Source organism: Micromys minutus, assembly GCF_963924665.1.
Source record: "Micromys minutus genome assembly, chromosome: 16".
In the NCBI taxonomy this organism is placed as follows: domain Eukaryota; kingdom Metazoa; phylum Chordata; class Mammalia; order Rodentia; family Muridae; genus Micromys; species Micromys minutus.
The window spans coordinates 53,150,660-53,162,665 of record NC_137985.1 but is presented as its reverse complement, the minus strand read 5'-3'; the positions used below and the strand labels follow the sequence as shown (position 1 = coordinate 53,162,665).

Genomic DNA, 12,006 nt, shown 5'->3' with positions numbered 1-12,006 from the left:
AAATGAAAGAGGTACAGTCTGCACTTGTCCTCTCGGCACTTGGGAGGTGGAGGCAGGCTGATGAGAAGTTCAGGGCATCCACAAAATGTGAGGTAAATTTGGGAACCAAATCATGTCTTTAAAGAAGTCACGGACAGACATCAGAAGGACAGAAAGTGCCCCTTGTATAGGGCCTCTTCCCACCCTGCTCCACACAGCATCAGCGTGGAACACTGGGCAAATGTGATTCTAACGCTGTGGTTCATGTCAGAGGTACTAGAGTAAGGGATACACAGCCTACTCTCTGGAGATATAGCCTCCCCAGAGGACTTGCCTTGGGAATTAGGAGATTTTTGCTGTCTTTTTCCTGTACTTGTTTTGACTTCTTTCAGGCTCCCTAGAACAGCCCAGAAATTGTGCATTTTTATTTCTGTGTTTCCCAGACAGGCTCTTGCATTGTATCCTCTTTGAAGGGATGCACCACTATTATCTAGCTTTGGGGGTTTGTTTTGTTTTTATTAAAGAAATTTGTCAGGTTGCTTATTATCAAGCTACTCAGAGAACTTGGAAAATGAGGCTCTCCCTTCTTTTGTCTTCTGCTTGGTCTGAGCCATCCAGCATTAGTGAGTTAGCTGAACCAAGGCTGCCAGTGCTTAGTTCCCTGGAGTGTTTTCAAGCCTTGCCCTTGGTAAGATGTGTGTCTAGTCTACTTCCCAAGAGACCTGTGTCTCAATTTGTCTTTCTGCTTTCATATAAGGCACAAAAGAATGAAGGTCTTCATGTTTAGAGCTCTGCACCCCACCTATGCTGGAGTGTCACAGGCACTCCTGGGTATCCTGGCTAAGACACTGGTTCCCACTGCGGACTGCAGAGCATTTGAGATTCTGCCCATGACCTGGGACGTCTCATGTTAGTCCCAAGGGAATAGCTGAAAGTCGTTGTCACCGCAGGTCACTTGAGCAGACCATCTTAGTTCCTTTAACCTAACAATGGCCCCTGCACAGCTTCAGCAGACTGCCAGGAGCATCCAAAAGGCATGCTTAGCTCTGCCAGGCCTCCCAGCCTGTTTGGTGTGGCACACAAAGTTGGATCTTCGCACTGCTCACCTCTCTAATGTTTGTCTCCACTTTTTATGAAAAAGCATCCTGCACTTGGTCTGGCCGGTGAGATGGGACTGGCGATTTAACAGTGGGATTGTAGAGCTATGAAAAGTGAGTGTGTCTGTGTACATGTGCTGTGTGTGTGTGAGTGTGCACACACTCTGTGCTTGTTGCCCATTCCCAGCCAATCGTGGCTTTATCTTTGAAATGTTGAGGGTTGTTCTTGCACCCAGAAGCAGCCTGGTCTTCTGGCAGACTGGTTTTTTAGAGAAACACTACCACAGAAACACCAATTTCACAGGCTCTCAAATTTACAACCATTTATTTTCTAGTAAATCTTCTTTGTGAGGTCCAAAGGGTTTGAGAAGTACAATGCGTGAGGGGGTGACATTGCAGAGCCAGCACTGGCTCACAACCCTGACTACATATCACAGGCCCTTCCATGCTGCAAAGGGCTAGACTAATGTTAGTACCAAAATCAAGATCTCTTATTATAGGCATCCAATACCATGGCCACGTTGTTTATTGGTATTTATCCCCTGCAGTGACTGTGCCATATGGTCTTACTGTTGCATTTGCCATTTCTAGACTTCCCTTACAAAAACCTTTGGTCTAGGTTTTCAGACCCCAGAGGCTCTCATCTGCTGCTCCCTTGATCCCGGCTCCCTCAGTAGTCACGAACAGGAAGGGTGATCCTCTGGATAAACGTGTCATATTTCACTTGGCCGTTTGGTTCGATGCCCCCTTCCTTGAAAAGATCATCCACTGCAATAAATCACATTACTGTTTCAGTTTGGATCTGCTGAGGTTAGTGTCCAGATGTCTTCCCTGACAATCTGATAGACTGTTCCCATGGACTGGATGCAAATCAAAATGGGAGGAGGATCTGCTTACACAAACCCAGAACTTTCTTTAGGCCCAGGTTATGAGCACAGAGTGGGCTGGTGAGGATCAGTCTGTTACTCTATAGTCTGGTCTACAAGTAAACTGTTACTCTGTGGTCTACAAGTGAACTGTTACTCTATAGTCTACAAGTGAACTGTTACTCTATAGTCTGGTCTACAAGTGAACTGTTACTCTAGTCTACAAGTGAACTGTTACTCTATAGACTACAAGTGAACTGTTACTCTATAGACTACAAGTGAACTGTTACTCTATAGTCTACAAGTGAACTGTTACTCTATAGTCTACAAGTGAACTGTTACTCTGTAGTCTACAAGTGAACTGTTACTCTATAGACTACAAGTGAACTGTTACTCTATGGTCTACAAGTGAACTGTTACTCTGTGGTCTACAACTGAACTGTTACTCTGTAGTCTGGTCTACAAGTGAACTGTTACTCTAGTCTGGACTGTTACTCTAGTCTCACTACAGAAGAGATGGATGAGAAGAGCACATGGACATCATGCACCTTGGGTTGGAGTTGGATCCCTAGCATTCATTTGAAAAATGCATCTTGTCAGTACACAGACAAAAAGTAAATCCAACTGCAACTGAAGTTTAAAGCATCAAACTACATTGTTCAGGGGCTGGAAAGATGGCCTAGCAGTTAAGAGCACAAACTACTCTTAAGAGAACCCTAATCCCATTGCCGGTAGATGTAGGCTCACAACTGCCTGTCACCCGTTCAGGGCATCTGATGCCCATCTTTTGCCCTCCACAGGCGCGCGCGCGCACGAGTGTGTGTGTGTGTGTGTGTGTGTGTGTGTGTGTGTGTGCACGTGCGTGCACATGCACACACACATGTGCACACTCGAGTGCCTCTGACTTCCAAGTGTTTGGATTAAAGGCTTATGCCACCACACCTGCCAAGTAAACTCTTCTTGAAATTGAAATTGCTTTTTAAAAGATATTAATTTAGCCAGGTCTGGTGGTGTGTACAAAGCTTTACTCCCAAAACTCTGGGGAAGAAGACAGGTGGATTTCTGAGTTTGAAGCTAGCCTGGTCTATATAGTGAGATCCTGTCGGACAGACAGAATGTAGTTCTCTCTTTTTAAACCCAGGGGTGCTCTGTGAGCCTGGGAAGACAGATGCATCTTTTATGGGAAAGCTAACCTGCAGTCATTTAGTAAATTGCCAGCCACTGAGAACGGTCCAAGTATCTGCTCCAGCATTGGAGACAGACCAGAGCTGAACAGAAGAGGGTAACACTATAGCTGGGAGCTGTGCTGGGTCAGATGCTTTGAAATGAACATTTCTTCTGGATCCCCCCAGTTCCACTGAAATCAGGAGGGAAACCAGTCTCCATCAGCTCCTTCCCAGTGTCCTTTGCTGGTTAACATGAGGGAAGTCCAGGGGCCTGAATGTCACTGCAGACAGAATGGCTAACCACCTCAGAGAGCAGTCCACCAGCAGAGCCATGGTGTCCGAAGCAAGGACACATGAAAAAAGCAGTTGCAGTAAATGCTTCCAGCTGAGAGAAATTGGGAGCTGAATCTGCCTGCCAGGCACCATTTTTAAAAATGGCTTTGCTCAGGACCTTCATGAGTACAGACAAGATCTAAGCAGGCTGGTGGAGCTGTGGATGTTGGTTGGTTGGTTGGTTAGTTTATGTATTTTATTTATATAAATATACTATCGCTGTTTTCAGATAAACCAGCAGAGGGCATCGGATCTCATTACAAATGGTTGTGAGTCACCATGTGGTTGCTGGGATTTGAACTCAGGACCTTTAGTGCAGTCAGTGCTCTTAACCACTACGCCACCTCTGCAGCCCCCCCAAAAGCTAGTTCTTGGAGAACCCCAAGGATACCTGTTACAACCTCATTCATAACAATGGGAAGAAACACATCCAAAGGGCTCCTTAAAGGAAGAGCCTGGATTCAAACTCAGTTCAAACTGAAACCTCTGCCCTCGTTAGTTGTGATCTGGCTAAAAGTTAAAAATCAGTGGGTACTGGAACCTTTTCGTTCCTTTGTGCCTAAGCTGAACCTCACGCTGACCCCAGGCAAGCTAGCCAGCCAACCTGCAAACTCTGGCTTTGGATGCTGACTAGGGGAAGATCATAGTGTACAGTTGTGTTGGGACCAGAGCTGCCAACAGTGTTAGCAGGCTAAAAGACAGTGCAAATGGCCCATGCCTGTACCTAGATTCTCACAAGGTCCAGGTCCTCATCCTGCTCTGAAGCAAGAAATGTCATAGGCAAGGCCACCTCATAACTCTGTGGCCAGGATAAGTTTCTCTTGCTACCCCTGAAAAGTTCCCATATCCCCACTCAGCAGGCCCCTTTTACCAACTGAACTCGTGTTGACAGTGTGTTCTGTGTCATAGCTTTTAGTATGTATGGCTTATGTGCACGTGTGTATACCTGTTCCTTTGTGTGGAGGCTCATGTGCAGGTGCACCAGCACCTATATATGGAAACCTGAGGTTGACATCTGGTATCTCCATCTATAGCTCTCTACTTTTGTTGGAGGCAGAGTCTCTCTGAACCTAGAGTGCACAGTTCAGATTTAGTCTAGCTAGCCAGCTTTCCCTGGCATCTCAGTGAGTGCTGGAATTATGGGCAGCCACACACACCTGTCCAGCTTTTTTCTTTTTAAACTTGGGTTCCAGGGTCCAAACTCCAATCCTTGTGTTTGTGGGGTGAGCTTTACCCATGGAACCATCTCTCTAGCCCCTGCTATGCCTCTGACATTGTGACACATTAGCACCTACAAGGCGGACATTCGATGAGCACACCAGTAGAGTTCTAAAAACAAAAATGGCTGCATTGCTAGCCATTCTGGGCCACTTTGAGATCTTCAGTGAAAGCTTGGACAAACTGAATCCCCACAGATGCCCCAGCTGCTCACATGACATCAGCAGCCCCTGTTTCTCTGAGCTGACCCTCTGCCCTGGCCCACTCCCACCTCTCCCCTCTGGTCCTGCCTTAAACTCCAGTCAGCACTCAGCTGTTCTCAAGCTTCTGGGCTTTTTTTTTCCGTCTGCACAGCCTTGGGTGGGCTATACAACACTGCCCTCCCCACAGTCCCTAACCCTTCCCAGATGGCTCAGAGCGGGCCAGACTGTTACCTTCTTTGTGAGTGAGCTTCTCTCCCAGTTTCATGAGTTTCGACCGCAACTCGGAAGCCATGATGTAACCTTTCTTCTCCTTGTCTGCCATCAGCATGGCCAGAAGGATTTCTTTCTTTGGGTCCTCTTGCTTGATTTGCGTGTGCATAATGGTCAGGAAGGTGGAGAAATCCAGCTCTCCATGCTTGTCTAGGAAACCCCACAAAACAGTGAGCCGGAAGGAAGAGTTCTGAGGGGAGCCAGCTCCAGAGCTACCTAGTTCTCAAGGCGGTGCATGGTAAGCAGACAAAGCGCCTCCTCCTGAACCCACCTGGGCCATTCACTGGATACAAAGTCTCCATTTCTTTCTCCCAGTATCCTCAGTAACCAGGTGCAATGTGGTCTTAACAGAACATAGAATCTCAGTGAAGGTCTGTGGGACCTACCTATGGGAGGTCACCTTGATTATTGTTAATAATGGGAAAGGCACCTCCATTTTGGGTAGCTATTTCTCTGCCTCTGCCTGTGAACTGAACCAATTTAAGCCTGATTAGATTATATAAAAGACAGATTTATTGAGAAGCTGCTCTCTGCTGAGTTCTCTGGCCCCAAAGATTGAGGCCAGGGTAGTCGCCATGAGGAGACTTGGGGGAGGGGGAAGAAAATGAGAGAAAGGGTGTGCCTGCAGAGAGAGGAGAAGAGAGATCAAAATGTCTGGATTATACAGGGAAGAGCCTCTGGGGGAAGGGCAGCCCAACCCCTGGGCTGAAATGTTCAGGGTTGGGGGCAAGGTATGCCAGGTAGAGACTGAGGGATGCTGGGTGAACTGGGAGGCCAGGTCTGCTTTGGTATGTAAAATATGCACCTCAGTCCCTTGTCCTGGGTCCTAAACCCAGCAGGCACCATTCCCTAGGGTAGGGGATTCCCAGCTGTATCAAAGTCTGGTTAAGCCTAGGCTTCAGCTAACATGCACGCATTCATTACTGCTGCTTTCTGGCCATGTGATCAGGTGCTTCGAACCGGGATGGACTAAAATAAAGCCTTCTCTCCATCAGTTGCTTTAGTCATGTTTTATCATAGCAACGGGGGAAGGGAGAGGAGGGGGCACAACCAAGACATGATGATTATTAATCCCTCCCTCAATCTTGCTCGCTAAGGAGACAGTAACCCAGAGTATTGATCATGGCACGGGACCAGTTGGGGTATTCTACTCAGCTCTCTCCATGCTTCCAAAATGGAGGGATCCTGGTTCAGGCCAGTGTGTCCATTTTCCTGTTGGGTGCCACCAGATCCACCAAAGATGTCTGAGTCTCAAGCCCTTGTTTCTGCCTCACCGCTCCATCTACCTTCCCATAGCTAGGGTTCACCCTCCTGGAACATGACAAGGACCCTCACACCACTTTGCACAACAAATTGGTTTTTCTAAGGAAAAGAGAAGCTCCTGTCCCTTCAGAGTGTAAAACAGGGAGCTCAGGTTTCAGCCCCCTGGTGTCAGACAGCACTCTCTTTGAGTTTTTAATTCCTAAAAATAAAGAAACACAACTTGGTTTTGATTATAAAGGTCCCATATGTTCCAGTCAAGAAAGGAAGTCTCCCTTAATGACAGCAGCGAGAGCTACTTGGTGATGTTTGGGCTTGGTTTCCTTCCAGTCTAAGTCAGCCAATGAAATCAGAAGAACTGAGTTCTGATCTTGAGTCCTCTGCTGGCCCCCAGCCCAGGCACCTTCGGGCTCTGGGCAGCATCTTTGTTTAGGATGTGGTTGGATGGAGCCCACACAACCATGCTGTTTCCACTAAGCACATGCCAACCCCCTGCAAAAGGCTGTTTCCCCATCAAGATAGGAGCTGGGTATGTATAGTAGTGTACATCTGTGAGCCCGACATTCGGAAGGTGAAGGCAGAAGTTCAAGACCAGCCTGGGCTACCTGAGACCCTGTCTCAAGTAAAACCAGAGAGGAGAACCACTGGGACCAGTGGTAGTGTGCTTTCTCAGGGGCTGTGACAAATGTGGGACACGAGACCAAGGTCCCCTGTGGGACGAAACACAGTATCCATGGCCAGTCTCGACTGGTGAAGCGCACTCTCATCAGCGCCTCAGGCTTCTGAGTTTTCTGCACGGCCTCCACCTGCTAGGCCCTCACAAGCCTGCCCGGCAACCCACTCACCTATGCCATGAGTCTGCAGGTGCCGCTGCACTTCCCCAGGGGTGGGGCTGGCCCCTAGGCACCTCATGGACACCAGAAGGTCTGTGGCCTTAATCTTCCCCCTTTGCTGCCTGTCATACAGGGAGAAGCATTCCTTGTACTCTGCGCAGTTAGAAGAGGAAGTCAGTAGCAGGCGGCCACCCACTCCACCCTTCTCTTATCCTTCCCCTCCCCCACCGCATGTTGGGGATGAACAGGCACCCCAACATTGAGCTTCCCAACCTCCCTATTCTTTCTCTTCATTTGCTCCATCCACCTGATCTCCAAACCCCATAGACAGAGCATGTCCTGAGCTTGTAATCCCAACACTTGGGAGGTGAAGGCAGGGGGATCAGGGTTCCAAGGTTAGCCTCCACTATGTAGCAGTTAAAGGCTAACCTAGGCTAGCTGTCTCATAAAAACAAAACAAACAAAAAGGGTCAATAAGATGGCTCAGTGGGAGAAGGCACTTGCCACCAAGTCTGATAACCTGAATTTGATCTCCAGGACCCCCTCATGATAGAAGGAAAAGCAACTCCTGCATGCTGTCTAACATCCACAGTACATGTGTGCACACATATACACACTCTACATAAATAAAGGTCATACAGATATAAAACTGATAAATCAAATAGAATCCAGAGAAAGATGAATTAATGGTTGATGATTTATTTGTGTTATTTTATTTATTTGTATGTGATTCTGTGAGTGAATGCCACATGTATGTAGGCACCAAAGAGCTGCAGTTTCAGGTAGCTGTAAGCCTCCCATGTAGGCTGTCAGGTTCTTCACCACCCCAGCCCCACTGATCTAGCTTAGCATGAGCACATACCAACCATCTATCAGGCTTTACATGAGCTGTCTATCCTAGACTCAAAAAGAATGTTTATCTGAAATCCAAATTTCACAAGGTCTCCTGTGAAAGAATGTACCATCTGGCCAGAATGTCCCCCCCTTTCCTTCTCTGTTCCTTAAGAGGCCACTCAAAAGTTGGTAGGGCTGCCAGACTCCTGGGGACCTTAGCAACATTGATAAAACTGTCTTGCTCTGTCCGAAGAACCCCTTTAGGAGGCAAGTGGTGGACAGTGGTTCTCTGACGCTCTCCCAGGCAGGGTTATTATTGTCAGAGCTGAATGTCCAGGAACTGGCTCCTGAACTCTCAATTTCTCCCTAGGGTCCTGGTCCCTACATGAAACATACAGGAAGGGTGGTGCCCAGAGCCTCAGCAGAGCTGGCCATGGCTCTTTCTGCTGTCCTTTCTGCCCTGTGCAGGAGCCTCTTCCTCATCCTGCTGCTGCCTTTGCACAACTGGCCAAGCTGGCCTGTCTCTGTCCTGTCTCTGTTCTGTCTCTGTCCTGCGGGGGGGGGGGGTGGTGGTGTGGGGGCCTGGAGACAAAGCCAAGCCACCTGTGAGCTTGGGTAAGATCCCAGCTCACAGATGGAGATTCTGTGGGGGTGAGCTGCCCTAATCCCCTAATCCCTCCATTTTCCAAAGAAGGAGATGAAGCCTGTGAGAGGGGATCAGGATCTGCTGGCTGTCCAGACAAGCACACTGCATTCCCCTATGTTCATAACTGGGGCCTAGGGCAAGGATTAAACAGGCCAGCCTCTGAGCAAGAGGACATATGTGTTCTCTTCCAGCATCAACAGACCCACCTTTCTTAAACATTTTAATACATTTGATTTTATTTAAAGATGTATTTTACGTATATGAGTACACTGTAGCTGAGCTATCTCTCCAGCCCACATTTTATTTTTTTTAGTGTATATATGTGTGGGAGTCAGATGATACCTGGTGGGGGAGTTAGTTGTTTCCACCATGTGGTGGGCTGTGGGGGGAACTCAGATTGCCAGGCTTGGTCGCAGGTGCCTTTATCCACAGAACCATCTCTTCAAACCTGCAGAACCAGATTCCCTGAGCTGTCCAGGTGGTTGTTGAGTCACCCAGTGTCGATGCTGGGAACCTATCTCCCTGTCTCAGGTGCTCTAACTGCAATCTCTCCAGCTGCCGCCCCCACCCCCACTCCGCCATCTGCCTTCTAGACCAAGCTCTGGTCTTTTACAGCTCAGGGATCCCTGCCTAGGCCACCAGAAGCCACCTCTGGGGCCTGCTGGGCACTGTCCTGCATCACAGGGCTTTGTGGGCACTTGATACCTGCAGTCCTTACTATGCCAAACCAAGATAACAAGATCCCAAGAATACCTGGCTCTCCTGAGGGCTCTGCCCCTCTGTCCCCTTCAGGAGCATCCACCTCCCTGACCTCTCCTGTCCTCTCAGTGTGGCCCCCAACCCTCTTCCACGCTTGCTTCCCATTCTTTCTCCTTGATTGTGACCCCAAGAATGGGGGAAGGGTTCTTGTTGGGAGTCTGTAAACCCCACCCCTCAGTTACCTCGAAATAGCCAGTTATGCCCCCCCCAGTGACTGACACTATAAAAGGGGCTGCTTGCCCCCTCCTCTCTCTCTTGCTCTTGCTCTGTTGTAGCCTTGCTCTCCCCCTTTACCCCTCCTCTTCCCCTTCCCTTCCCCCCCTCTCTCCACATGCTCATGTCCAGCCTCTACTCATCTATCTACTCCTCTATTCCTCTCTCTCTCTCTCTCTCTCTCTGTCTTTCTCTGCCTCTACTATCCTCTTAAGTCCCATGACCTGAATAAACTCTATTCTGTACTATACCGTCATGTGGCTGGTCCCTCAGGGGGAAGGGATTCCCAACATGGGCCCCCCAGAGGCATCCCCCTTGCCCCCAGGCCTGGCCACACCTCCATGGGCCATATGCCCCCCACTCTCTTCATCCTTCTAACATTGGTGCCAAAACCTGGGACGTCATCTTTTCACAACAGTGCTTCCCTGCTCACTGCTCGGTTTCTAACACTGGGGGCAGGGCTGGCACAGAGAAAGGATTCTTGCTGAAGAATAAGTGAGGGAAGGCATCAGGTGGCATCAATGTCCCTCCTTGTCAGACAAGAAAACAGACTCAAAGGCCAGGCAGCTTCCAAAGGCGTTTTCCTCTCCCACCCCATCCAGGCTCCCAACCCCTAAATATGAATGGCCACCTTCTGGATGTGGGACACTGGGATACAAAGAGAACTTGCCTTCTTCCTTTCTAGTCGTTTTTAAGCCGTGGGAGAGGCCAGTGAGTCTGTTGTCCAGGCATAGTGGGGCTGGTGAGGTGACAGGTGGCCTCTAGCTTATGTCCCCTTCAAAGACTATTTCCCATTGTGTGCACATACATGAATACAGGTGCCCAAGGAGCCCTGGGAGATGGAGTTGCAGGTGGTTGTGAGAAGTCCTGACATATGTGCTAGGACCCAAACTTGGGTCTTCTGCAACTTTTACATACTGAATCATCTCAGCTGCCCCTAGCTTTAACTGAGGGCTAGGCTCTGTGCTGTAAAGGGCCCTCGCTGTCTCTGGCCTTGGCCTTGGTTTGGGGAGTAGGGAGTCAAGGATTCTAAGGCACGTCCCTGTGTATCTGCAGTTCCGTGTCACTGACAAGGTGACATGACAGCAATGAGAAGGGGGTTATCAGAGCTGTCTCCATCCTAGGTTGGAGCAGGTTTAGGGGCACAGCCTCAGGGAAGTTACCCGGTAGAGGTCCTGGGCTGCACTCTGGCCTCTCGGCCAGGTTCTGTGTAACTTAATTCTGCCTTTCTGGTCTTGGGGAAACAGAACTCTGCTCTGTGGGAAGTCTTAGAACAAGGTGCCCACAATGAACTAGGCAGGGGGTGCTAGCTGAACCCCTAGCTTTACAGAGACTGAACTCTATAAAGTATCCTGCCCCAGGGTGTAACCCTGGGTTGTGGTGCCTGTCTGCACAGACCACAAAGCCACTCCTCCTCTGGTTCAGTTGCTGTGTTAATGGTCTCCATTGCCAGGCCTCCCACCCAGACCTACTTCCAAGCTCTCAGGAACACTACCAGCGCACTTTTGTGACCCAGCTTGAAAGTCACACTGACATATAACAATCCCTGGAAGTCATCTTCAGGGCCACCCCCAGATAACCAGCTGCCCCACAGCACCTGGCCCCAAGCCTGTGGGTGGGCCAGCTGTCTGCCCCTCAGGCCTTCCTTCCTACCAACAAAACCCAGCAAAGCAAATTGCCTAATGAGACACACATTTTGTAGGGGAGCTATTAATTAAATAACAAACCCAACCTACCATTAATTTGGTCCTGGGAAAGGAACTTGGCCTGCAGCAGAGAAAGAACAGTCAAGAGGGGGCTTCCGATGGGGCCCTGACCACCTCCTTCCGGCAAAGCCTTTCACTCACCATCCTCAGACACCCCTTGCTCCTGGAACTGTGTTTGGTTCTCTTTACTCCAGCCTGGAGTCGAAAGTCCACCAAGTTGGGTGGAGGCCTGGTAATAAATCCTCCGCTGCCATGGAGACTGGGCCCTATGCCATGAGAGTCAGATTCCAGCTGAACAGTGGGTGCCCCCACCATCCTGAGAAGGCTGATTGTGAGGAAGCCATTACAGACTCTCCGGGAGGCCTCTGCCCCTAGCGGCAGGGGCTCTGCAGCAGCTGGACAATTTGGGTGTCCCTTCCTGGGAGCCTAGCTTCTGAAAAAGGAGCTCTGGGTGGGGCTGACTGTGTGCTGGTCTGAGCCTGTCATGGGACCCTTTCCTCTCTCCTGAGCCAGAGAGCAGGAGCCAGATACACACACACACTGTCTCTCCAGAAGAGGCTCTCCACGGGAGATGCACTGCAGATAGCGATCCAAATCATTGTCTCCTGTATACCTCGGTTTCC

The 12,006-nt window shown here is 49.4% G+C and overlaps 1 protein-coding gene across 1 annotated transcript; it reads right to left on the bottom strand.

The window, feature by feature from the left end:
- Positions 1-1,522: 1,522 nt before the first annotated feature.
- CALML4 (calmodulin like 4) lies at positions 1,523-11,637 on the bottom strand (the record flags this gene model as incomplete). Its single annotated transcript, XM_080930293.1, is given in 6 exon segments — positions 1,523-1,844; positions 5,094-5,282; positions 7,238-7,378; positions 11,414-11,444; positions 11,525-11,616; positions 11,619-11,637. Coding segments are annotated over 6 exon segments (570 nt in total). The 3' UTR covers positions 1,523-1,746.
- Between the last annotated feature and the right edge of the window lie 369 nt (positions 11,638-12,006).